Source organism: Eurypyga helias, unplaced genomic scaffold (assembly GCF_000690775.1).
Source record: "Eurypyga helias isolate BGI_N326 unplaced genomic scaffold, ASM69077v1 scaffold6111, whole genome shotgun sequence".
Classification (NCBI taxonomy): domain Eukaryota; kingdom Metazoa; phylum Chordata; class Aves; order Eurypygiformes; family Eurypygidae; genus Eurypyga; species Eurypyga helias.
In genome coordinates, this window is record NW_010232625.1 from 18020 (window position 1) to 40958 (window position 22939).

Below are 22939 nucleotides of genomic sequence, written 5' to 3' on the forward strand. Positions count from 1 at the left end.
GTGCAGGAAAGGAAATAATTTGTTTTCCATCTATCTCTCAGATTTGCCTGGAGAGACATACTTCGTGACAGTGTTCAAAACTCTACAGCACCAAGTGGTCCAAAACCGGCCCAAAGCTGCTGAAATCATTGCTGATTAGGACGTAAAAGTTAGGAGCTGAACTGCTGCTGTGAACCCGTCTCTGACTCTTACGTGCATCCTCCTTGCGTTGTGAGCTTTGTTGTTTAAGCCCTGCGCCCTCGGTAGGCTGACAGCTCCTCTTTGATTTGCAGATATCAGCGTCGATCACCCCGATGAGAAGTCGATCATCACCTACGTGGTGACGTACTACCACTACTTCTCCAAGATGAAAGCACTGGCTGTTGAAGGAAAACGTATCGGAAAGGTTGGCGAGTTCAAACTGTAAATTGTTAGAAAGCAGATGAAGTCTGATGGGTTTTTCCCTCTTGGGTGTTAGTTTTTTGACAGTCCGCTGCCTGGTAGTTTTTAGCTTTGCATTTGAACATGCTTTGAATGTTAAATGTGACTGGGAGGAGAAGTCAGTTTCCAGTTGCCTCTTACTAGAAAACATTTGGCTGGTGTTTTATTTTTCCTTGTTATTTGTCCATTGGTGCTGCTTTTGCTTTCCCATGAGCTGCTTCTCTGTCTCTTCCGGAGCCCAGAAAAGTCCCTCCTTTAAAAAAATGTGCAGTCGTTCTTTGCGGAACGTTCTTTGGCCAAATTGCCCCATCTTTACCCACCCTGAATCCGTTTGTGAGCCTCAGCTCTCTATTGCCGTGGGACCATGGGGATTCACCGCTGAAAAATGCAAAGCCCTCTTTCCTCAGAGATCCCAGCCCCTGTGGCACTGGGGAATGACCCCCTTGCATTCATAAGTCAGGCCTCTCGACGGTTTCCTTTATGTAGCTGGTTGGATTTAGATGCCTGAAGAGCCCTGCCCGTTACCCGCGTGACGCCGTGCTGCTCCTTGCAGGTGCTTGACAATGCCATTGAAACGGAGAAGATGATTGAGAAATACGAGTCGCTGGCTTCTGACCTTCTTGAGTGGATTGAGCAAACCATCATCATCCTCAACAACCGCAAGTTTGCCAACTCGCTGGTTGGTGTGCAGCAGCAGCTCCAGGCCTTCAACACGTATCGCACCGTGGAGAAACCACCCAAGTAATTCTAATCTCGGCTTAAGACAACAGCGGTCTCGCGTTGTTTGGTCAATCACTGATGTGTTGTTCTTTACTAAAACCAGACACATCCCAGTGATTTTAATCTTGGCTTAAGAATTTATTGTTCTGAACAAACTCAGGTATCCTATTTCTAATTGGCGCTCGTCGTTATCGCTCGGGGCCCGTTTGCTTTGTGCTGTTCAGCGTGCAGATCACGCCACCGACGGGCTCTGAGAGCCCTGGAAGCTGTCGCTTCGTGGGATGCCTGCCCTATAATCCGAGCGGCAGCCGTGTTAGGACAGTGATACCGCCAGTCCTGCTTGCTAGCAGAGTGTAATCCCGGGGCGCTGCTATTTAAAGACTTGCAGGGCTTATCCAAAACGAAGAGGAAGTGTGTCTGGCTAAATAAACCAGCTGTGCTTGCTGGACTGACATCACCAAAACTCCAGCCTATTTCTGGGAAGTTCCTGCTAGCGTTACGGTATCAGACCGGTTTATTATTTTTTTCTGATACAAATTCTGCTGGATAACAATTCCCAGTCCAAAGCATTACAGGGTATCCAGACATGTGCTAAAACTGCAGACTATTCCCTAGTGCCTCTGGAGTTTGTTTAGTTCCCAGGTGAACGACTCAGGGAAAACAGCGGGAAGAGTTGATTGGCTGCAGTGGGCTTTAAACAGAACTCCCATCTCTCGTAGAGTAAACCGAGACAGCGCACGTAATAGAATAAAACCCCGCACGTTTCTGACCCCGAGGGGTGTAAATCTCAGCACGCAGACAGCTGACTTCTGCGAAGCCTCTTTTGCTGTTCCACCCGACTGGTTCCGGGGGCGTGGGGGCTATTTCGATTGCTACCAGCTTTCACTCAAGATGAGGGTGTTTGCCTGACTGTTCCATTCATAATGTCAGGGTTGGAAGGAAGTGCTTTGTAGTACCTCAGTAGCAACGAAAGCCTGACTGCATCTCAACCCTTGTGCACAATTTTGTTTAGATTTACAGAAAAAGGAAACCTGGAAGTGCTGCTTTTTACCATCCAAAGCAAAATGAGAGCCAACAATCAGAAAGTGTACATGCCAAGGGAGGGCAAACTCATCTCGGACATTAACAAGGTAAACTGAGCCCGCTCCTCCTGCGCGGCTCGGGATTTCGTTGGTTTCTTCCAGTCTCTTTCCCAGCGTGCCGGGAAGAAACGCATTTCCTGTCTCCAGCCTTGATGTGGGGTGACTGTAGGGATGGGCCCGCTGGGGTGGCCTTACCTTATAGCTCGGAGTCACTAATCCGAGCCGAGGGCGCTTGGCATTCACACGCAGCTGTCGTGGGTGCCCGCGGCCTCGCTCTGCATCCTAGAGAGCAAAAGCTCTCCCACTGGCGGGAAGCCCCCGTGCTTGCGCCCGCCTGGGCTTCAGGCAGTTTCACATCTGTTAAGATTTAGAAGAATCTAGCGTAGTTTGGGTTTAATTGTGGGTATTTTGGTTGTTTGTAAGAAGATCTGCAAGGTGATTAGCTGCCTTTCAGCACGCTTCTAAGCCTTTCTGGTTTTGTAGTATTAATGTCACGCATGGGAATAACTTTTGGCTTGTGGGGGGGAAAAGGACTCGTATGCACTCAGAGTAACCAAATTCCACGGTTGTTTTCTTTTCCAAAGTGAATGTAATGAAGACCAGCAGTTGTGTGTTGGTTTTACAGGCACGAGGGCGCGATTCTCTAATTCCCGTTTCCTAAAGGAGGAAGACAGAATCTGCTTATTGGGGAGGGTTTTTTTAAACCGATACTCTTCCACATTCCAGGCAGGGGGTTTGCGCAGGCTTTGCTGGAGGCAAACAAGGCAGATGAGCTCGAGAAAACGCATCTGAGATAACCAGGTCTTGCACCCCTTGCTCCGAAAAGGAGCCAGTGGAGGGCAAATCTGAAGTCGTGTGCTAGGTGTAAGGCCAGCCAATGCAAACCAGGGGTATTGGCGAGTAAACAAACGTGAAACTTGGCCGTGGTGACTTCACTCCCCATTTCATGCAAAGAAGGTGTCATTCATCATGATCCTGTAAAAATGTGTGTTTAGGAGACGCGTGTTTTTTCCTCCATGTCTCTAGGCCTGGGAAAGACTGGAAAAAGCTGAACATGAAAGAGAACTGGCACTGCGAAATGAGCTCATCAGACAAGAGAAACTGGAACAACTCGCACGCAGATTTGATCGCAAGGCAGCTATGAGAGAAACTTGGCTGAGTGAAAACCAGCGTCTCGTTTCTCAGGTGCTGCTTTCAGAAATTGTCGGTGTGACTGAAATGATTCCCATGAGTCATTAGAGGATACGGTTCTTGCAAAGAGAACATCTCCGCCCTGTGCCTCGTATTTTACTGAATCCATGTGTATTTATATTTACTGTACGTGTGCTCAAATGTGGATTTAGTGTGTATGTGAACGTGCTGTGTGTCCTACCTTTAACGCCTTTGGGTAGCCCTTCCTCGAATCTGTCGCTCTGTACACGGGAGATACTGATGTGGAAATACCTACCTGCTGTCAGGGTTTTCTTTATCTGAGTATTTTGGTCAGTTCTGTGAAATGAGCCCAAGAGTTAGATTTTATAATATTACAGGTGACTAAAAAAGGCCAAAGCCCCAGCCTAATCCTAGTGGCCATCGTGGTTCTTCCCCCAAAGGCAGTAAACGCTGTCTCTGATTTTATCACTGGTTGTCAGGGGTATCTCTTGTTTCATTAAAAAAGGCTCTTCAGAGCATTTTGAGATCCCTGATTTGCTAACAAGTGTATTCTGCACAAGCAGAAATCATGTTAGGGTTTGAGCAGGGCGTTTCTCCTCAGCAGCCGTTGCTGAAGAAGCGTCTCTGTCTTTCCAGGACAATTTTGGCTTTGACCTCCCGGCAGTAGAGGCCGCAACCAAGAAGCACGAGGCCATTGAAACAGACATTGCCGCTTACGAAGAGCGAGTCCAGGCCGTGGTTGCCGTTGCGAAGGAGCTTGAGACTGAAAATTACCACGATATCAAACGCATCACTGCGAGAAAGGACAACGTGATACGCCTGTGGGAGTATCTCCTGGAGCTGCTCCGGGCACGGAGACAGCGGCTGGAGATGAATCTTGGCCTGCAAAAGATTTTCCAGGAAATGCTGTACATTATGGACTGGATGGATGAGATGAAGGTAGGTGTTAGCCATTTGAGGATGAAGGCCAAGCATTCTGGAGAGCTGCAGATGGCCTTTTTGGTAGTTTTTTAAGGTTCGTTTCGCCCCTCTGGTTTAATAGATAAATGCAGACGAGCCACATTGTAGAGCAGTGAACAGGTTCCTTCTACCTTGTGATGATTTTTTAAAAATAAAGCTTACGAACAAGGGAAAAGAACAAGTTCACTCCTATAAAAAGCTGCTTTTCAGCTTCGTGCTGTCTCGTAAGGGCCAGAGGCTTGGGTAAGGATGACGACTGTGGTGAAAGGGAATGAAATAATCTCTCTTCACCCTGATTTACATGGGGAAAAAGTCACCTCTTCACCTCTGTGCTTTAAAAAGCATGAATTTCTTCCTGCCTGTTCTCTTGGGATCCGAGAAGGGAAAGGACCATGACTTTGTTCTTGTCCCTCAGCCAAGCAGGACTTGGAAGCTGTTGGAGCAAAGGAGGATGTGTGTAGCTCAGCGGCAGCTCACGGTACCTGGGCTGAGTACTTTGCCTTGGTCCTGCTGGGCTGACTTGGCTTCTCATCATCCTACACTTAGAACCGCAGATAAGAGCGGTCAGTATGGGCTTACGTTGAAAGTGGGGAGGTTTAGATGGGATATCAGGAAGAAGTTCTTCCCAGAGAGGGTGGGGAGGCACTGGGACAGGTTGCCCAGAGAAGCTGTGGATGCTCCATCCCTGGAAGTGTCCAAGGCCAGGCTGGATGAGGCTTGGAGCAACCTGGTCTAGTGGAAGGTGTCCCTGCCCATGGCAGGAGGTTGGAACTGGATGATCATTAAGGTCCCTTCCAACCCAAACTATTGCATGATTCTATGAAGTTCTTCATGGTTGCCAGTGAGTTTAAAAATACTGATTCAACTTCCCATCAGCCATGTCTTTATACATTTGAAATATCGATCTGATGGGCCTGGTGTTTCTCTGGACATAACGACCGGGAATGGTGTAACGCCAGGAGTCGTAAAGAAATCGTTTGTGGTCTTCAGCCCATGTCACTGGTCTTTTCTGTTTGATCAGGTGCTTCTGCTGTCTCAAGACTATGGCAAACATCTGCTGGGCGTTGAAGACCTGTTGCAGAAACATGCTCTGGTGGAAGCTGACATTGCTATTCAGGCTGAGAGAGTGCGCGGGGTCAACGCATCTGCTCAGAAGTTTGCCACCGATGGAGAAGGTAACCAGCCAACACGTCCTTGTCCTAATCACCTGTGAGGTTAGCTATAAGCCTCATTAGTTCCGCAAGGCACGCTAGGTTAAATTCGGCACTGGAATAAGAGAATCCAGCTTCATTTGTTCCTTCTTCGCTCGCTGTGTCAGTGATTAATTAGTCCAGGTACCTGCTCAAGAGTTCGTTGTGTTTTGCATGGGATGTCACGCTCTGAACCAGCAGTTGCTGTAACTTGTAGCAGTCACCAGGAATTCCCCTTCTGCGTTTCTAATGCCAGCAAGACAGATTATTGACCTCAGTCTGACGTTGCCCCAAGTTACGCTTGGTAGAAGCAGTTCCACTAAACCCGTGTCACTGACTAGAGTGAACGATGTTCATGTTGTGCAGTGGCGTGTGAACCTGGAGTAGGGAATTTTGTTTCACTGAAAACAGTGGTGAATCTCTTTCCTTCAGTGTTTTTCTTTTTTCCCCTCTGCAAAGATCAGTATTTTCTGATCTGTGTTACTGTATCATGGAGTCTGAGTAGTTCACACTCCCTTTCAGGAGACTCTGAATTCCTTCACGTAAGCTCTGTAGATGAACAAACAGGAATTAAGAACCCTGCCCGCGCCCCAGCTGTTGAGACGAAAACAGATCAGTCCGAGTCGTAACGTGCGTTCTCTGTCCAAACAGGTTACAAACCCTGTGACCCGCAGGTTATCAGGGACCGCGTCGCTCACATGGAGTTCTGTTACCAAGAGCTGTGCCAGCTCGCAGCCGAGCGCCGGGCCCGCTTGGAGGAGTCGCGGCGCCTCTGGAAATTCTTCTGGGAAATGGCTGAAGAAGAGGGGTGGATCAGGGAGAAGGAACAGATCCTGTCATCCGATGACTATGGGAAGGACCTAACCAGTGTCGTCCGTCTCTTGAGCAAACATAAGGCGTTTGAAGACGAAATGAGTGGTCGTAGCGGCCACTTTCAGCAGGCGATAAAAGAAGGTGAAGACATGATTGCGGAGGAGCATTTCGGGTCTGAGAAAATCAGAGAAAGGATTAAGGATATCCGGGAGCAGTGGGCTAACTTGGAACAGTTATCTGCCATTAGGAAGAAGCGTCTGGAGGAAGCCTCTCTCCTTCACCAGTTCCAGGCCGACGCTGACGACATCGATGCGTGGATGTTGGACATCCTCAAGATTGTCTCCAGCAACGACGTTGGCCATGATGAATATTCCACTCAGTCCTTGGTCAAGAAGCACAAAGATGTGGCTGAAGAGATTGCAAGCTACCGGCCAACCATCGACTCGCTGCACGAACAAGCAAAGGCTCTCCCGCAGGAACACGCCGGATCTCCCGACGTGCAAGGCAGGTTGTCCGGGATAGAGGAAAGGTACAAAGAGGTGGCCGAGCTGACGCGGCTGCGCAAACAGGCCTTGCAGGATACCCTTGCTCTTTACAAGATGTTCAGCGAGGCGGATGCTTGTGAGCTTTGGATTGACGAAAAGGAGAAGTGGCTGAATAATATGCAGATTCCGGAGAAGCTGGAGGACCTGGAAGTGATCCAGCACAGGTGAGGATTAATGCCTTTGCCGTGATGTTTGGGAGATACGGGGCGGAAGGGTTTTTTACGCCAGCTGCCTTCCTCAGCTTGCCCGTGGCTCGGATTCTCTAATGCTTGTGTGATCTCTTTTTTGGTTCCTTCCCCCCAAACCCCACCAGATTTGAAAGCTTAGAACCCGAAATGAACAACCAGGCGTCCCGCGTTGCGGTGGTGAACCAGATTGCGAGACAGCTCATGCACAGCGGCCATCCCAGCGAGAAGGAGATCAAAGCGCAGCAAGACAAACTCAACACGAGGTGAGCCGAGGCCTCGTGCTCAGGAACGTGACACACCGAGGTCACTTGTGTCCTTATACGCGTTTTTTTACGCTGTTCTGGTACCGGGACCTGAAGTGACCTCAGGGCAGGCCTTTAAAGCTTCAGAAGGAAGAGCTGGGTCTTTTCAAGTAGTTGATTAACAAACGGGGTTTTGCTGTTGACTTCCAATCAGGTCCCTTGATTTGAGAGCCGGCAATTTGCTGTAACGACTATTGCGATAAAAAAGAAACTGATATAATTTAGTGTAAACTCACTTCTTTTCTTGCTTTCAAGTGAACCGAGAGAATACGTTTAGTATGAAAATCAGCTGAAGCTAGCCATTTTTCACTTGAGGAGAAACAGTACTTTCACAGATTCGGTGTGGCTGGTGCTTGTCATGTTTAATATACACCGCGGCCTGGTCAGTGGTTGTTTTGCTAAAGCTGTCAGTGGTGTGGGAAGGACTGAGAAATCCTCAAGAGTTACGTGATTTCCTGCCTTGCCAAGCTAATGCGAGCAACTGCTCGCTCAGCAGAGTTGCCGTATCCTGTTCCCTTATCAAATCTCAGGTGCCTTATCAGATCAGAGACCCAAATCTCAATCTCTCTGCTTTTCTCTCCTCCCAAATTTCAGATGGAGCCAATTCAGAGAACTGGTAGATAGGAAGAAGGATGCTCTGCTCTCTGCCCTGAGTATTCAGAACTACCATCTTGAATGTAACGAAACCAAATCCTGGATCAGGGAAAAGACCAAAGTGATCGAATCCACACAAGATCTGGGTAATGACCTAGCTGGAGTGATGGCCCTGCAGCGGAAGCTGACGGGCATGGAACGGGACCTGGTAGCCATTGAAGCCAAGCTCAGTGACCTGCAAAAAGAGGCGGAGAAGTTGGAATCGGAGCATCCCGACCAGGCCCAGGCTATCCTTTCACGGCTCGCGGAGATCAACGACGTGTGGGAAGAAATGAAGACCACCCTCAAGAACCGGGAGGAGTCCCTTGGAGAGGCCAGCAAACTGCAGCAGTTCCTGAGAGATCTGGATGACTTCCAATCTTGGCTATCCAGAACGCAGACGGCAATCGCATCTGAAGACATGCCAAACACGCTGACGGAGGCCGAGAAGCTGCTCACGCAACACGAGAATATTAAGAATGAAATCAACAATTACGAGGAAGATTATCAGAAGATGAGGGACATGGGTGAGATGGTGACCCAAGGGCAAACGGACGCTCAGTACATGTTCCTGCGCCAGCGCCTGCAAGCTTTGGACACTGGATGGAATGAGCTTCACAAAATGTGGGAGAACAGGCAAAATCTCCTTTCCCAGTCGCATGCCTACCAGCTGTTTCTCAGAGATACCAAGCAAGCAGAAGCATTTCTCAATAACCAGGCGAGTGGTCAAGATAGACCTTATTTCATTCCTGCGGGGTGGCACGCTACAAATAGGATCCTTTGGCAGGAGGGCTGCCAACAGATGAATGGCCCTTTTTAAACTGGATTTTGGTTCTTGTCTTTTACTCCTAACTGTTCTTGGGAGATGTTTCTTTTCAGATGTGGTGAACCTGTTGGAGCAGGCAGCCTGTAACTCTGTTCTCTCTCCCGTTTATAGGAGTACGTTCTGGCACACACGGAAATGCCCACTACCTTGGAAGGAGCAGAAGCTGCTATTAAAAAACAGGAGGATTTCATGACCACGATGGATGCCAACGAAGAAAAGATCAACGCCGTTGTGGAGACGGGAAGGAGGCTGGTTAGTGATGGGAACATTAACTCCGATAGAATCCAGGAGAAGGTGGACTCTATTGATGACAGGTAAGGTCAGAGCGGTGGCAGAACGAGCTTCAGTTCTGTTCTCTGAGAGATGATCTTTTACCAGAATCAAAGGCAAAGGAACATGTCAAAAAATGTCTGTGGCAGGCTGTTTTCTTTGTCCTGGGCAATGTAGCAGCTGTAATGTTTCAAAAATGTGCTGGCCTAACCTTGGTTAAATAGCACTTCTCCCATTTTCAAGAGACTTGCTCAGATAATGAGGTCACTACCCAGAGTTTGGCTACGTGAGTGCCGTATGATTCTGGGAGCAGCAAGAACCTTCACCTTACGGTGGGAGCTGTCGCAGTTAGCTGTACGTGGTTCCACAAGCCCTGGTTTCCTCTGCTACCTCCTAGTTGATATAATTACAAGGATGCATTCCTGTCCTTCCTCTGCGGAAGGAATGCGGCTCTTTAGGAGTGTAACTGGCATTGTATCTACCCCACCCGCTTGGCTTTGATCCCCGCTTCCAACTGTCTGGCCCTTGTGAGATCAGATTAGGGAGCATTGGGACAAATGTGTCTTTCATCCTGGAACAAGTCTCGGGCTTTGTCTCTTGGCTGCGGGTTGGATGCTACAGGAGTTAAGGGTTTCTTTTCCTTTGAAAACCAAATGCTCAGGTTTGATGGCTGTTCTTTCTGCTTCTGGTTTGGATAATAGTGGAGTCTTCAGGGCTTTTTTCAGTCAGGAGTATCAGAACACAGCAGGAACCTCACGCTCCTTTCATGTCAGACTTGCATCCTCCTGCAGCTGGTGAGCCAAGAGTTACCTTTGCCTTTGTCTCCAAGGAGAAACTGAGGTAGTGCAGATAATGTTGGGCCTTTCCCGTTTCGGCCACCATCTCCCTGTGGATGCACCAGCTTTAGCTGTGGCTCATGGCTTCCAGAAAGGTGGATGCTCCTGCTCCTGTTCCAGAGCTTGCTGAGGGCCTCGGAGCCCTCTGACAGCCTCACGCCAAGGACACCTCATGGTTTGTTCCTAACCCGCTTGGCTCCCTGTAGATCCCAGTAAGGATCTGCAGATCCAGAAGCAGACATTATACGAAAGCAATCAAGGTGAAAGCTCAGGCCTGAATTTTCCTTATTTATCCCCTCTGACTTCCAGTGTCCTTTGCTGGAAGTTTTCCCACCCACCTAGGAAAGTGAGAGGACTTGATCCCGGCTTTCAGGCCAGGTGTCTTCTTTCTGCACCTTTCGGAACATGGGAAAAGAGAGCATCCAGGGATAGAGCAGCAAATGGTCAGCTGCTTCTTGCAGCCCTTTCTGAGGTGGCTGAAGCGGGAGACAGCTTCAGCCTCTGCCCTGCAGGGAGGTTCCTGCCACCCCGGCTCTGGTGACTGTCCCCGTGCAGCTGCTCCGTGCCCCCCCGCCGGCCACCTGAGCCATCCCGGCTGCGGGGTGTGTGCTGCAGTTCCTGCTCACAACGGCAGCGAGCCCTACAGACGGTATTTCTTTTTTAAGCCCACTTTTTTTTCCCCAAGGCGCTTCCCCAACTCCAGAGCTATTTATGCAGAGCACTGCAAAAACCATCCGGTGGCTGCCATTCAGGAAATCCGTGTGATTGCTCTCCCAGTCTGTGAGACTGATAAGCCTCAAGAACAAAGCCGCAGGGCCGGGTGTAGTGGGAGGGGTAGCAAAGGAAGCCTCTTCGGTTGTACAAAACACTGCTCTCCCAACCAAGCTCCACCTGGATGTATAACAAAGGACCAAAACAAACAAGTACAAATATGTGCAGTGGCTCCGTACTTGTACTTCCCGCATGGAGCTCTTTGGAGTTGTTAGCACTGCCAGCGGTGTTTTTTACAGCCCTGCTTTCACCCTGTTTCAGGGAGACCCCTTGGTGCAGCAGGCGGACCCTGCCCTAGAATTGTTACCATCTGAACAGACGTGGTAGGGATGGGGCGAAGGAAGGAGAGGGCAGAAGTAGGTGGAGCTGAAGTCTTTCAGAGCAGTTCACAGGGGACAACTGCAGCACCTAAAACTGCCTTGCCCTTGTCTCGGTGTCCTTAGCAGGCAGTCGCAGTCGTGCTCCGTGTCAGATTTCTTATTCCTGCACAGCTTCGAAACCCACAGGCTTACGGTTAAACCACAAGCGACTTTGTCGGTTCTCAGCGTTGGTCGCCTTCTCAGGGGCCTCTGAGGAGGCTGCATGGGGAACGTCGTGGCAAATTTTGGTGCTCTGCTCTTGGATTAATTTGAGTCAGGCACCTCCTTGGGCTGAAAGGATCTCGTTCTCCTGTTCTAGATTATTCGTAAAGGAAGATGCCCCCATGCTTTAACTGACTACAGTACATTGCCTATCCCCTCTCTTACCACGTGGGTCTGGCTTAGCTTGGACATTTGGCTCTGAGAGGGAAGCACGTCCAGCACAGCCCTAGGCACTGCGGCGCTGTAAGTCATAGATGTGATTGTCCACGTGAGCCGGCGGGTGAAGTCGAAGTGTGCACGCGCGGCCGGGAAGCAGCGTACCAGGCAGCCTCCTTAGCGCCACGCTCTTGTGCTGTTCTCCACTCTGCCTGCCTGTTCGCCCTGCGCAGCCGGGAAGCAGCGTACCAGGCAGCCTCCTTAGCGCCACGCTCTTGTGCTGTTCTCCACTCTGCCTGCCTGTTCACCCTGCCTGAAGCCCTTCTGACGTGCTGGTAGTAGAGGGTAGAAGCTTGCTACTGGTGCACAGAAAATTCTAAAAACTCTGTCATTGGAGCTTCTGAAGGGTTTAGGGAACACAAATAAGGAATTAATCATGTCTAGATGTAACCGGTCTGGGTCAGGAGACAGACTAAATTACTTCTTAAGGCCCTTTATTCCCATAAAAATAATGTCAATTCTGTGATGAAAATACAGGAATTACAGGAATCCCTGCTGGTTCCAGCAGTGTCTGTCCTCAAAATACTTTCACCACATCTTCAAGTACCCAGTTCAAACCTCGTTACAGTTCAGCCCTGTTCTTCTCCAGAGAATCCTCTTCCTTCCGTCTCATTCCACGTCGCCTTGGGCAGCCAACCAGCCTTTTACACTCAGGTGGCTCTGAGCACCAAGGGTCGTACTTGTTGCGCTGAGGACAAAACCAAGGAAAAGCTATGTCACAGAATCAGAGAATCACAGTATGGTTTGGGTTGTCACCTTCTGATATCCCTGCATGGTTTCCCTTCAAAGTCCTGGAAGCTCGCAATTCCAACGTTCTCTGGGAGAGGCTCTTAGTTTTTTAAACTCCAGTTTTCTCAGCTCTCAGAACTTCTCTGCTTACTTCTGTCTTCAGATAAGTGTCACGAAAATTCACCTTTTAACTTCACCACTTGTGTCCTCTCCAGGACACTGGAGTCCAGAGTGTAATCCAGCCTTCGGTGTGTTCGCTCGGCACGATGATGTCACCCCAGCCGTTCCTTGCTTCACTTCAGGAGCCTGAGCAATGCTCGGTGTGCCCAGGCACATAAAAGCCAGCCACGCAGGAGTGGAATCCACCCCACGGATGCTGGCTGCCTTACAGAGCTTCTTCCTACGGGGTGGTTTACGGGTCCTTTGTGCTCTCCCAGATAAGCCCTGCCAAAAGGTCAGCATTACCTGGGCTGTGACTCCAGCCTCTTGCTGTGACGGGTGCATGTGCCTTCCGTGCCGCCCCCTCTGGTCTGATCTATACAGCTCCTGCTGCCTGCTTGCCCAGAGGGAGCTGCTGAGGCAGAAGAGGAGCAATTTGTAGTCCTGTAAAGGGTTTTCTCCTATTCTTCTGCCTACAGACCTTTTGCTTCTACGTAAAATGTATCCCTAAGTATTCCCTGTGTTCCTGAAGTCACCAAGTTCGTTCCAGAGAGCTTGCTCTAGTAACTTAGCATAGTCAGGAAAAGCGGTATCTTAATCCAGTTGTTGTTACCAACATGCAGTTTACAGTCTCCTGCAACACCACGAATCTCTGGAGATTTCCATAGCATGGGTCTGTGTGCTGAGATCATCTTATAAATCGCCACCCTTTAAACTAATTCCCAACTCTCCATCCCTGTTTTTCTTGGGTTGTTACCAAGGGCAGCAGCGCTTCACTTTAAGTCCTGGACAGTGAAATAGGAACAAATCTAACACCGTGAGTGGTAAATAAAGGTTGTCTTCTTCACTCTCCCCCGTCTGGATCACCTCCTGAAGAACTCCACACGGGTATCCCAGGGCGGCTGCAGAAACCAACAGGCGGCCGTTTCACACAAAATACCTGTTTCAAGTGTTTTTCTCTCTGCTCTTACTGTTTTTACCAGGCATAGGAAGAACCGTGAAGCAGCCAGCGAACTGCTGATGAGACTGAAAGATAACAGGGATCTTCAGAAGTTCCTTCAGGATTGTCAGGAGGTGAGTTATGCCCTTTCCCTTTTATCATGAGAAGCTGCATCCCGCAGAAGGGCCTTCTTATCCCGTATTTTAGGAGGGCTGAAATCCTCAGCATTTTGTAGTCGAGTCACCCAGGAGTATATAGTGTGGAGTAAACAACTGGAAAAATGTAACCTGCCCCAAACCCTGCAAAAATGAATCCATCAGGGTTTTTTTTCTCATGAACTGAATTTCCTTTTGTCATCTAAGCTAAAGACAGGGGAAATTGCCAAAAGATGTACTGCTGGGGTATAAATTAATCGTGTGGAATCTGGTGGGATTAGCACTGAAGTCATTAGGAATTTTGTCTACGGCCGCAGACGTGCACGTGGTGCAGGAGATTGCGGGTGATTCCTACACAGCATTAGTCAGAAGAGGCAGTTAGGAATAAGAGTGGAGCAGGATTAAACGGGATCATTTTAATGTGTTATTTATCTGATAGCTTGCATGTGTTTAAAATTGTTAAGCACTCTCACATTTAAAAAAAGGAATCCTTTCCAGATTTTGTAGTGACTTATGAGGACTGTTTGCAGCATTTGAAAGGTAGGAGTAATCTTGTTCCTAGCATGAGGAATTCAGCGAGAGATTTTCAGGTTATTTCATGCGGTGCTGGCAGATAGCGAAGAGCCTTGCCTGTGAGGTGCGTGACGAACTAGCTGTCCTTGTCTGAAGCCTGCAAAGAGAGCTGGCTGTGACAGAGCTGTGCTGCTGAAGGCAGGAGTCGCTGTGTTAGCGGCACATCTCAGCCAGCTCCAAGCGACCGGAAGTTGCTGCGGTGGGTCTGAATGGAATCGCCCACAACTGAGATTTCATACAAGAAACACAATGACAATTGTAAAACCGGGCAAGTGATGTTTACTGCTCGGTTGCCTAGAGGCACTCTGTTTTCCTGCATTGCGTAAGCCAACCGTGAACTCGGCTTAAATTGCTCTTCCTTGGTAGTAAAAACATGACAGATTAGCAAAAATTCTGCTGTTATTAGCAGCAGCTTCTTCCTTCCGCTGCAGCATCTCTGGCACGGAAATCCCCCTGACTCCTGGAGCTCTTGTAGCCTCTGGGTCAGTGTGGTGGTGTTCCCTAGGATCTGGTTTTTCCCCTATATCATGGAAAGAAAAAGGAAAACAGACAAGCTTTAGTGTCTGGGCCCCGAATGCCTTTCCTCTCGATTGTTTCTCTCCAGCCACCAAAGTGCAGAGGTCTTGACTACTGTTCAAAGCCAGGGCTCACAATACCCAAGCGTTACAAATGGCTCCGTCCCTTTTTGAGGGGACGTTGGCCTTGCCAGGAATTGAAATGTTGTTTTTGGAGAAAACAGCCACAATGAGACTTAGAACTTGGCATTAGCGCAATTACAAAGTGCCTACTGATGCCTGCGCTGGGCTGGAGGGGTTGGGTGCTGGAGCACACTGTCCTGGGGCGGGAGGGAGCCAAGGGAACACCTCGCCCTTTGCTTTCTCCTGGCAAAGCTGGGAGTTGCCAGAAGACAGATTTGAACCGGTCTGCCCTTCACCTGGCAACGATCCTGCAGCCTTCCTGCCCGCCGCCTTAGGGACCGTTTCCCATCCATCTGTAGCTTGAGGAAAGGAAGAGTGTTTTCTGCAGAGTGCTCCTTCCCCGGGGCAGGCGCTTTCCTCATCGCTCACTCCGTGCTGAAGCGTTCCTGTACGTGTGGCCTCCTGCCCCTCGCCCCTTCCTGCCCCTGCCTCTCAGGGTCAGTGCCGCTCGAGGAGGTGGCAGGGTAATGCTGATGAGAACGGCACAGCGATGATAAACCTTTCCTCGGGGTCACAGACGGGAGAAGACACAGCAGATGCTCGTGTTGGTAGTAGCCGGATATGCTGTCAGAGGTTCATCCCGGGGTCTTGCCCATTTTTCGCATTCGTAAATATGAACGTGCTAAAGAAGTTTGCTGAGAGAATGAAATAGTGATGGCCGAAAATCCTGAGGAGTTGTGATAAATTTTGCCATTGAGTTTTCTTTGCCTTCCTGCTCTCTCACAGCTCACCTTAGACGAGACCAAAGCTCACCTTCCCCATAAGTGCTGGGGAGTGTCTGGGCTCAGGTCTCTGGGGACGCCGGAGTGAAAGCACTTGGCGAGGCTCTGCCCGTCACAAGTTCTCTGCCCGTTCCCGGAGCATGCCAGCAGGTTTTGTGAACCCTACGCCGTGAGATCGGCTGTGTCACCTTGGGCAATCGCGATGCCTGGGAAGCGGAGCAGCAGTCGGTGCGCCTTCGCCTTCCCTTGTTGCTCTGCCAGATTCACAAGGGGGTTGTCTCTGTTTCCCGTATTTCATGCCTGGTGTTTGTCACAGCGTTGCAGCCTTCTGGGAGCTGACAGCAGGCGCAGAGTCCTGTGGGGTAGTTGCAAAGGGGGCACTGGATTTAGCTGGGATAGAGTTAATTTTCTTCACAGTAGCTAGTACGAGGCTGTGTTTTGGATTATTTGGGCTGGGATCAAACCACGGCAGCGCCCTGATAGCTGACTGCTGGCGTTAACAACTGCCTGGTTCCTGGGCGAGTAAATACTCCGAGCATCAGTCTGGGGCACTGTTCTAGGGAACTACAGTGGTGGTAAAAGCCCGATTTTAATAACCACCCCGTAGATGCTTGATTTGCACTCCTGTGTTACCGGGAGGAACGTGACAGTGTCGTGGGAGTCAGAAATGAGGGTCTTACCCTGGCAGCCACCGTCTGGTTGGGGGCACACCCCCTCCATGTGGATGATGCTGCCTTGGGAGACACGTCGAAACCCTCAGAAGACTCAGTGCTGGGGCTGGTAGAAGCAAACAGGGAAAGACAAGCCGTGCAGTTCTGTCTCCCACCCAGAGCGGCAAGAGAAAACCCACCCGCTTCAGGGTCTAGAGTAATCCTGAATGTGGGTGCTGACTGAATTCCTGCCCTGTATCCTGAGCACATCGTGGAGAGCTGGCGCTTCTCGCCGGTGCTCTGTTACTCCGCTTGTCAGGGTCCTTCCTGGGCAGGACGGCGTGCGTGGCTGGGATGGCATTCTGGAGACAAAGCTCGGGTTTGTTTGGACATTTTCCGCTTGGCTACGTGGCTCTAAATGTGCAGAAAATGAAGCTTTTTCAAATTCTGTAAACATTCCCGTGACTGTGGTTTTTATCCATGCCTAAGGGATAGATAAAGCAGTCAGACTCACCCTAGGAGGGAATTTGATGTTTCACGTTCCATTTGCCCTTGGCAAGTGAGCTGTTTTCTGAAGTATTGATTTTTCTCCACTGTTGATCTGGAAATTGTTCACAGTGTCTTTGTATTTTCAGAAAATCTGAATGAAATCTTTCTTGGATTTTTATAATGGGAAAAGGAAAGTCTTGAGTACCAAAACCTTAACTGGAGATGGGATAAATAAATCTATTTATGTAAACCTATATAGAAAAAGACAATGGGAAAAGGTACAAATGGGGTTTGGATTAGTGGTACAAAACCAACTTTGTGCTTAAGGCTTCTGATACAAGTAGAAATGCAGAACTTCTCGTTCAGGGTTTCCCTGCAAAATGTACCCTGGGGCTCTGCCTAATGCTGGGGAGTTGGAGAGTGCCTTTCCATGCCCCTTGGGGCTCTGTCTGATGCTGGGCAGTGCTTTTTGCATGCTGCTCCATTAGTGTGTCCTTCCACAGGGTCCTCGGCAAGTCAGTCAGGCTCCACAGGGGCATGGGGAGACATTCCAGTCCCAGTCCTGAGTAGCACGTTGAGTAGTGTTGCAGGGGAAGAGCAGTTGGGAAATAGGCGGTGACCAGTAAGTAGGACACGTGTTGTCCCTGTTTCTCTCGCCGTCGAACCGGGTGAGACCCGTGCATTTAATGTTGCTGGTCGTGGGGTTGATTCCTTTCTGCTTGAGTCAGGGGTTAGTTATGCGTTGGAGATGGACAGTTAGATTGAACTGTTGAAGAGGTGGATCCGTGCCTGAACCCTGAGTAAAAGCAGCCTCGGAGTGTCACACAACTCTTGCGTAGAGGCATCTCTTTGTCCTCGGTCTGGAGGCGTTTTGGTACTTTGCAGAACGTCACGCTGCAGATGTTTTCACAACACCCGTGTGTTTCCCTTTCCAGCTCTCGCTCTGGATCAATGAGAAGATGCTTACAGCCCAGGATATGTCCTACGATGAGGCAAGGAACCTGCATAGCAAATGGCTGAAGCATCAGGCGTTTATGGCAGAACTTGCATCCAACAAGGAATGGCTGGAGAAGATTGAAAAGGTAACTAAAGAACGTCGGAAAAATGCCCTCCTCTTTGTCCAGGATGGTTGTGCACAGAGGTGGGACCTGTTCCTCTGCAGAACCGGTTCTTGAACCACCTCCCCAGCTAAGGCAGGAGGTTTCCTTGCTGTAGAATCAGCATCCATCGCATCGTGTCTCCACCTAGCCCATCCTCACCGGTGTGAGATGGCTTTCATTCTAGACATTCTCAGAGTAGTCGGTGGCCGAGCTGCCACTTCAATTTTGCCTGGTCTTCCCTGTCTGTCAGGGGGAAGGCGGAACCCGGTTTTCATACCCGAAGAGTGAAAGGGTTAAATGTTGTGATTTGAGCTAATAAAGTACTGCCTGGGAAATGGCAGAATGCAGGCAAATAACTGAATTTGCACTCCCATGCTGTCCTGCTGGTTTGCATTCATTCGGGACTATCATCAGGCTGCCTTTCCCCATGCAAAACTAGCGTGAGGTGAAGTACAGCCGGTTTTGTAGTTAATTGCGATTCTCAGCTCTGTCTCCAGTTACTTTGGAGGCTGTAATAACGCTGTGATGAGCTGCACTTCCCCCTCCCCAGCCCCATTGCTCATGTGCAGCTCTGGAACGCTAAGGAGGTCTCCTCTTCAGCTCTGACAGGGGGTTTCTGTTCAGTAAGTTAGCTTAATTGCTCGTTTCCTCTCCCACTTTGGCACTCTGGATCCCATTAGAGGCCTCTCTGTGATCTGCAAATAGCAGTACCCTTTAATGGTGTCATTAAGGCCGCTCTTAGAACTGGAAGTACTTTTTTCGTGATGCTAATGCATCCTCACCCTTTGCCTCTGAAAAATCAGATTGCAGCCTTGTGTATTGACCCTGACATCACTGTATTAATGTTCCGGGGGTCACAGCTATTAATCCTGCTGGGTTGTGAGGGTGTTCATGTCTGGGAAGGTTTTGTCCCGTGTCAGCACCACCCAGATGCAGGGTAGAAGTAAAGAAAATGTTTCCCAAACTAATCCAATGTTTGGGTTAAGATATAAGGTATTAAATATCCTCAGTCCACGTGCTGGGCCGGTGCTAGGCACCAGGGTTCTGGAAGGAATCACCGGATAATGGCAGATAGAAGATGAGTGGTTGATGCTGCCAGCAGATGAGGCATCCTGAGTGCTTGTTCTGATTAGAATAATTTAACTAACGGTCGGAGCGCTCTGGAGGAGGTACCATTCTGTTGCTCTCTGCTTTGCAGGAGGGAATGCAGCTCATTGCAGAGAAACCCGAGACCGAAGCGGTAGTGAAAGAGAAGCTGACGGGGCTCCATCAGATGTGGGATGAGCTCGAATCCACTACCCAGACCAAGGCTCAGCGTCTCTTTGATGCAAACAAGGCGGAGCTTTTCACCCAGAGCTGTGCTGATTTGGACAAGTGGCTGAACGGTTTGGAGAGTCAAATTCAGTCGGACGACTATGGAAAAGATCTCACCAGTGTCAACATCCTGTTGAAGAAGCAGCAGGTAAAGGAAGTGCAGTGGGCAGACAGCAGGTGGCCGCACGCAGAGGCACGCACGGGCGATCCTTTCGGTTTAGAAAAGAATTTATTTGCTTTTCTTTCTTCTGTTGTTTCATATGTCTTTAAGAAGAACCAGAAATACACCTAGAAACAAATCAGCCGTCAATTTCTTGAATACAATCTCTACCTTACACTGCCTGCCTTCCCCAAGTTAATAACTGGAGTGCTCCAGTCTCCGGTCATTCCCTCTCTGTCCACGGCCGCCTGCCTGCGGTTCAGACTTGTCCAACGCCGGTCGGTCCCTGATTCCCTGCTGTAAAGGCAGCAAGGAGAGCAGGGAGTGATGTGTGTCGTTGGCCAAATTCACTGTTTGCACAAGCAGGTGGCACTCAGGGCTGTCAGCAGGTGGCCGCCGTTGTGAATCTGTGCCTAAGCCCTGTTCCTTGCAGTGCCGATGCTACAGTAATCGTTGACGTGGTAAATCCTTACTGTTCTGCCTTCTTGCGAAGCTGTTGACGTACCTTAGTCGTACCAACGGCTTTTACCCCGGTTTGCAGGACCTTTTTGCCCTGTTTCTGTTTAGATGCTAGAGAATCAAATGGACGTTCGTAAGAAGGAGATAGAGGAGCTGCAAAGCCAAGCAAGAGCTTTGAGTCAAGAAGGGAAGAGTACGGACGAAGTCGACGGCAAACGCCTTACTGTGGAAAAGAAATTTTTGGAGTTGTTGGAACCCTTGAATGAAAGAAAGGCAAACCTGCTGGCCTCCAAGGAGATCCACCAGTTCAACCGGGACGTGGAGGATGAAATTGTGAGTATAAAGAGATACGGTTCCCCAGACAGTAGGAAAATGCCACCCTTGCTGCAGAGGAGAAACCCTTCGATCAGGGCTCCATGGCATGCTCTGCATCTTGGGTGCACCGCCCCTCTGCTGCCCCAGCTGTGTCTGGGGCTGCTTGAAACCATGTGTATTCCTCTTCCCTTCCAGCTGTGGGTCGGAGAGAGGATGCCCATAGCTACATCTACTGATCATGGACACAACCTCCAGACTGTGCAGCTGCTAATAAAGAAAAACCAGGTAAGGAGGTACTCTCAGAAACCTGCTCTTTCTCTTTGGTTCAGGAAGAAAAGGCTTGGGGTAGAACGATGGGTGCTTGGCGGTGATGTGCTGCGGCTGGCACGCTCAGAGAGGGCACAGCCCCGGCTTGAGCTGATGTCATGCCTTTTGCTGCCCCTCTGGACTTAAGACCCCTGAACTCCTGTCTTTCGTCTTCGGTGCAGCATCTCATCCGCCTGCTTTTCTCCCATATAGACCCTTCAGAAAGAAATCCAGGGGCATCAGCCTCGTATCGATGACATTTTTGAGAGGAGCCAAAACATTATCACAGAGAGCAGCCCCAACGCGGAAGCGATTCGGCAGAGACTTGCGGACTTGAAGCAGCTGTGGAACCTCCTGATCGAGGAGACCGAGAAACGCCACAAGCGCCTGGAGGAGTCGCACAGAGCACAGCAGTATTACTTCGATGCTGCTGAGGCTGAGGCCTGGATGAGTGAGCAGGAGCTCTACATGATGTCGGAAGAGAAAGCCAAGGTGAGCAGCTCCACGGCGACGCTGGTTTGGTTCTAATTGCTTAGCTGGAGGGGGGCAGTGACATAATTGAATGTGTCACTGGTGTAACGGTAACGCGAACCAATTTAATCCCCTTGTGAAACTGCACGTGATCATCTCGTCCGTCGTCGTGGGGAGGACAGGCCCTGCTGTACTAGTCAAAAAAAGGATTTGTTGTCTGTTTTTATACCTAAGCAAGGCAAATAAAAAGGAATATCAGCGTTGAACAGTGCCTCAGGAGAAATAGTGTAATGAAAAGGCTTACTGACATTACCAGGTCACACTGAGAGTCGGGGGTTGTTTTCTTCATCCCAACGATGCCTAGAAGGTTTTGATCGGAGTTTCTCCAGGCACTTTGTGGTGGGCCCCATAGGATTTCTTTTCTTTGACCCAGGCTGTTGTTGAAAAGCCTGACGAGCCTAAAACCACGGCATTTTTCCGAGCCCTGCACAGTCAGCCGTGTTGTGCCAACACACCAGGGGCTGCACAGGAGAGGAACTCCAACATGCTCGGTGCTCAGCTGATGTAACTGTGCTCTGCATCCCAGAGGGGTTGTTGCGTTGACTCTCGCTTGTTAATCTGCTTTCTGTGGGTACCGTTTGCTGTGAACTCGACTGTTAATTATACCGTTGTCAGAACAACTTGGCTTCAAGCTGCACTTGGGAGCAGTTCTTTCTGGCTACCGCAATCGCACACCAGCTGGAACCTGCTGTGTGATGTCTTCCTCTGGAGTGAGGGACTTGAGTGTCACTTTCTGTCCCCCTTACAGGATGAGCAGAGCGCGGTGTCCATGCTGAAGAAACACCAGATCTTGGAACAAGCTGTAGAAGACTATGCTGAAACTGTGCACCAGCTTTCAAAGACCAGCAGAACTTTGGTGGCAGATAATCACCCAGAAAGGTATTAATTACGGGGTTTAATTGGATTATGCATTCCTTCAGTAGCTGAGTCACTTCATTGGGTTGTTCTGACGCACAAGGCCTACAGCGAAGAGAGAGTGTACGGAGGAAGAGTTCAGCCCCACTCAGTTCATGAGTGTTTGAGCACCCTGATTTGGCCAGAGCCAGGGTCCTGAGCAGCGTCAGGGTGTGCAGCTGCTGGTTTCTGGGTAGTACTGGGCACCTTCAATAAATGCCTGTTGTAGCCCTTGTAGGGGCTGGTGGTGCCAGGTCAGCCCATAGGCTCACGGCCACTTACCCTTCTGCCTGTAGGGCAGTGCTCCCGCCATCTGCTTCCTCTCCTTGAGGTTCCGCTGGAACCAGAGACTGGGAGCCGATGCTTGGGCACATTAACATCTTGGGTTTGGTACATGTATCTGTAAGTGACTTCCCCTGTGGGAGGATTTGGGGAGCTGAAGTGAATCCGAACAGACAGAGCTGCAGCGACAGAGCTGCAGCGCAGCACAGGAATCCTCCTTGGGCTTTGACTGCACGGCGGGTGTGTAACTGCTCTGCCCGCACAGGCAGATGGGCCCATCTCAGGAAAGACACTCCCTGCCTCCCGTGGAAGATTGTTATTTAACTCAAAAGCACTCTCTTGTGGTCACAATTTCTGAGTGGATTTCCTGGCTGAGTACCGAAATAACAGAATTAACTTCGGAAGGCGGAGGGGAGGCAGTTTCACAGGACACAATGCAGGCAAAGGATGCAGCAAGCAGAAGTCTCCATCACTTTGGAAATGCTGAGCTTTAGGGAGTAAGAAACTCGTGAGTACTTCTGGACTTTGACACAGAATTTGAATGAAAATGAAATGCCACTTGCCTCAGCCGCTCAGCTCCTGCCTGGAAGAAGACTCCGGTGTGATCTGTGGTCCCACAGGCGGAGAGCTTGGTTCCCAGCTTTGCTCTCTAAAGCCGTGACAGGGAAGTTTGTGCCAGCAGAGGCTTGTCCCGTGTGTCCCGAGTCAAATTTGTGCGTGCAGCAGGCACACATTCTGTGCGTTAAATACCCCGGGAGTGATTTCTGTTCCCTGTAGGTTTGGTTTTCCCTGTTTAATTATGTGTAGAAGACGGTGGGGACTGAATGCTCTCTGTTTCTTTCAGTGAGCGGATCAGCATGCGCCAGTCCAAAGTGGATAAGCTGTATGCAGGCCTGAAGGATCTGGCTGAAGAGAGACGGGGCAAGCTGGATGAGAGGCACAGGCTGTTCCAGCTGAA

The 22939-nt window shown here is 49.8% G+C and overlaps 1 protein-coding gene across 1 annotated transcript in view; it reads left to right on the top strand.

Annotated features, from left to right (window-relative positions):
- Positions 1-22939, top strand: part of LOC104516935 (spectrin beta chain, non-erythrocytic 1-like) — a gene marked incomplete at its 5' end in the record, with an annotated part of 46932 nt that overhangs the window by 7956 nt on the left and 16037 nt on the right. Inside the window, 19 exon segments of the mRNA XM_010161444.1 lie at positions 273-385; positions 974-1161; positions 2153-2270; positions 3249-3407; positions 4011-4313; positions 5356-5509; positions 6176-7046; positions 7196-7333; positions 7967-8723; positions 8943-9145; positions 13377-13467; positions 17556-17702; positions 18919-19182; positions 19762-19986; positions 20164-20253; positions 20488-20766; positions 21554-21684; positions 22826-22935; positions 22938-22939. The exon segment at positions 22938-22939 is cut by the window's right edge and continues 87 nt beyond it. Coding sequence (XP_010159746.1) covers positions 273-385; positions 974-1161; positions 2153-2270; positions 3249-3407; positions 4011-4313; positions 5356-5509; positions 6176-7046; positions 7196-7333; positions 7967-8723; positions 8943-9145; positions 13377-13467; positions 17556-17702; positions 18919-19182; positions 19762-19986; positions 20164-20253; positions 20488-20766; positions 21554-21684; positions 22826-22935; positions 22938-22939 — 4343 coding nt within the window.